Source organism: Fulmarus glacialis, unplaced genomic scaffold (genome assembly GCF_000690835.1).
Source record: "Fulmarus glacialis isolate BGI_N327 unplaced genomic scaffold, ASM69083v1 scaffold1401, whole genome shotgun sequence".
NCBI lineage: Eukaryota > Metazoa > Chordata > Aves > Procellariiformes > Procellariidae > Fulmarus > Fulmarus glacialis.
Window position 1 is genome coordinate 41,272 of NW_009191937.1, and position 3,566 is coordinate 44,837.

The 3,566-nt window shown below is 46.1% G+C and overlaps 1 protein-coding gene across 1 annotated transcript in view; it reads right to left on the reverse strand.

Moving 5' to 3' along the window:
- Positions 1–3,566, reverse strand: part of LOC104083380 (myeloperoxidase-like) — a 19,399-nt gene continuing 15,833 nt past the window's right edge. Inside the window, exons 11-14 of the mRNA XM_009586850.1 lie at positions 2,952–3,189; positions 1,055–1,319; positions 224–295; positions 1–36 (exon numbers count right to left, since the gene is read on the reverse strand). Of these exons, the coding sequence (XP_009585145.1) occupies positions 1–36; positions 224–295; positions 1,055–1,319; positions 2,952–3,189 (611 nt within the window). The remainder of the gene's footprint in view (positions 37–223; positions 296–1,054; positions 1,320–2,951; positions 3,190–3,566) is intronic.

Here is a 3,566-nt window from a genome sequence, read left to right on the forward strand (position 1 = left end):
TCAATGTTCAACATTAAAAGTCACCAGGTGCTTCTTCTATAGGACATAAAAAGCAATGTGTTAACAAAAGAGAAAAGGATATGCCATAGCTCCCTGTTGTCTTGTGTGATTTATTTCCATACGTTAAGCTGGAAAAGAAGGATCAATAACTCTGGTACTAGTCCTGATTGCTTTAAAGACCTCCAGGGATCTCTCCTTGACTACAAGATCCTACAAGTCTCACTTTTTCTGGCACCATGAAGATGGCAATTGTGGTTGTACCCTGCCACACTTTCAAGCTGATAATCCCATAGCCCTGCGGAGAATATAATGAACCATCCTCACAGAAAGTGGGAGCTGACTGCAGACAGAGTTGTCTGAGCTCTTAATGACTGCTGCAGAGATTTGCTCCTTCTCACAGCCTGGATATCGTATAAGAGCACGGCAGGGCCTGACTGTCAGAGCAAAGGAAAGACCATTTTTTTTAGGAAAAAGAGTGGCCCTAAGGCACTGAACTGGCCCACCTTTCCCAGGGGAGAGCCACTCTTACCTAAATCTACTTCCCAGGGATTTCATAGAGCATTTTGTAAGAAAAGCATTAAACCTCAAGAACTTTACAAATCCTGAAGGCAGCTGGAGGAAATAGTGTAAATATAGGCAAAAACTTTCCTAGCGGAAGTCAAACTCCACAGCCTCTTCCATAAGGTGGGAATCTCTACTCAAGTGCAGAGCTGCTTTTGGTCTGACCAGGATGTGCTGGCAACCTGCTCAGAGTTGTGCAACTGCCTAGACAGAAAGACTAGCCCCCCCGATTTGGGCATCACTTCCCATGCAGAAAAGCACGGGCATCAACAGCAAAGAGCTAAACTGAAAAGTCTGTAATCAGAAAAATCCCAGAGCAGTGCACTTGCAGTGGTCTTGCAATGCCAATGCTGGAAAATCTGCGTGCTGGAGGAACTACTCACTGGAGCTGATGAAATGGAGTCTCTAAACATGTGCTAGATATGTGCCTGGCACATACGTTCAAACGTGTTAGGCAGCTCTGTTTTAGAGCCTCGGGCTCTGGTTATCTCACATGTTTGCAGGCAGGAACTGTCTGCTCTTTGAAGCTTATACCTTGCTCCGTAACTTCCTCGATCCTCTTCGACTTCCAGGCTTTGAGGTCCAGCTTTGGGACCTGGCTGCAGCTGACAAAGCCCCAAGGGTATCTGTTAGCCTGGAAGATATGTCTTGATACTTTAGAGATGTGGGTGTTGTCACATATTATTCGTGACAAGGAGATTTTGGCCAGCGAAGAGCGCTGCTGAGGGGTGAAAACCCCTCTGTTCTCCCACCAAAATCTGCAGGAGAAAGAAGACCACACAACAGATTTTTGCCTTCTGGCTTCTTCACATTCAAGACTCCTGCAACATTATTTCCCATTAACACCAATAAAACACTTCTTTTGCCAAGAACAAATTTAAATTTCTGTTATTTAAATCAAGAGCCCTGACTCACCAGCTGGATAATTTAACTTGCTTTTCTGCCATGGACATATAATAAAGATGCAAGGGAACAAAAGCCTTGCCCTGTGTTCCCTCGAACGAGGCACCGGCATCCTTTTCAAATAGAAAAGTCTGCACATACTGTACGCAGGCTGTGGTTACTCCACATGATTGCCGTGCTGGAACCAGCCCTATAATTACTCTCTTTAAAAAAAAAAGATCGATTCTTGTATCCTGCCATAAGAACAGTATTTCTAGATGTGCAGTAGACTGCTTGCCTTTAAGCTCCCAATACCGGGTTTTGAGCTCATAGTAAGCCTTTCTAGGCAGAAAAGTTTCCCGGAAACACTGGTCGTGATTCCATTTTGAGGCAATACTGCTCGCAAGTACAGGGACCTTGCCTCAGAAATGCAGCTTAAAATGGCGCACGTAACTCTCTTCTGCACCTGATGCCCCTGAGCAGCTTCAAGGAGGAGGAGGACTCAGGTATATTGAAAGCACAACACTGCTTAAATGATTTTGGCTGGCAAGCAAACCCCAACCCACCTATATCCCGGTGTAAGCGAAGCCCAAACACTGCTGCATGTCAGACCACAGGGTTCCAACTCAGAACTGGGGTGGGAAGGAGAAATAGTGAAAAATCATCTCTAAGACCCCTGAGAAGTGCATAAGACACTGTGATGGTGCAAAGCTGTGTATTACAAACTCAGGAGATGGGAAGATGGACAGATGTTTGACTTTTGCAGGGCACAGCAGCCCAGAAGGAGCGTTCCCACGGAGAGGGGACAGGGATGCTGCCAGTGCTGGGGAAACAGCTTGGGCTGAGCTGGGACTTAACCAAGAGAGAACAACTAATCTTTTTTACTCCCTGCAAAGCCTGAAAGTGCATTAGTCCTTCAGCAACCACCCTTGGTTTGCCGGCAAATTTTCAAAACTACCCAAAGCATGAGCCACCACATCAACAGATTCTGAGCATCTACTGTCAGTGCAAGCCATTTAGGTTGATTAAATCTGAGAGCTTTTTTTCTAATTGGTGAAGTCAATCCATCTAGATCCTGGTTTTCCCACGTTTAGAGCTGTACCTTTTTTCTTGTTAAGATATTTGTATGTTTCCCTTTGCTGGAGTGAGCTGCTGTTTGAACACACAGTAACATGGGCCTCCATGAAAGCACTTATCTGAAGGAGGAAAAGAGCTCAAACATTCACACTGGGTGTGAACCATCAGCATGGAGAAGGGCAATCCAATTTGCACAAGTAGTGATTGGCAGTGAACGGGCTGAGAGTGAAAACACTTGGCTGGGAAGGGAACTTAGCCTAGGATCTCAACCATCATCTAGACAGGGAATAAGAACATGACCAGAAAGGGAAAGAAACATTTGGAGGAGTAATGAAAAAAAAAGCAACAAACAGCTGGAACAGTTTCCAAATCTGCATAAACTCCAGTCTCCCTCTGTCCTCTGGGGTTTGAATACCCAGCTCCTCTCTTACCTGTCCCCATCACGAACGTTCCTGAACTGGGTGCCAATGAGACAAGCCATGAGAGGCCCAACTCTGCCTCCATTCACAAAGGGCTCTGCAAGTGCCCCAATCCAAATGTCAATATTCTTTGGTGTCCCATACAGCCGTATGAACTTCTTCGCGAGACCATAATTCCTCAACACTCGAGCAAGTGTCTTCAATCCGGAAGGTTGTGAGAGCCCACAGAATTGCCTCCAGGAGTTATAACCTGCAAGTAGTTGGGTATCAGAGCAGACAGATCAGTAATGTGTTTCCCCCACCTGGAAAGATTTCTTCCTCTTTCCCAAAGCCAGGGCACAGGTAGTGTCCCAATATGTTTAAAACACTCTCCTAAATTTTTCTGTATTTCTGTTAATGCCATCGACTTTCCACTCCTCCAGAGCCAGTTCATCCTGCCTGGCATTTCAATGCTGTTTGTGGAAGGGCCATATCTCTGCAAGTGATCTCTGCTAGTGGGAGTTGCTCCACCACCGTTTATGCTGTTCCACTCAGGGGCAATGCAGGTGCCTGTGCACAGGCTCCAGAGCCATGGTGTCCGAAACAACCTCCTGGTGATGTGACCAAGGAACTACGGGAGACCCAGGT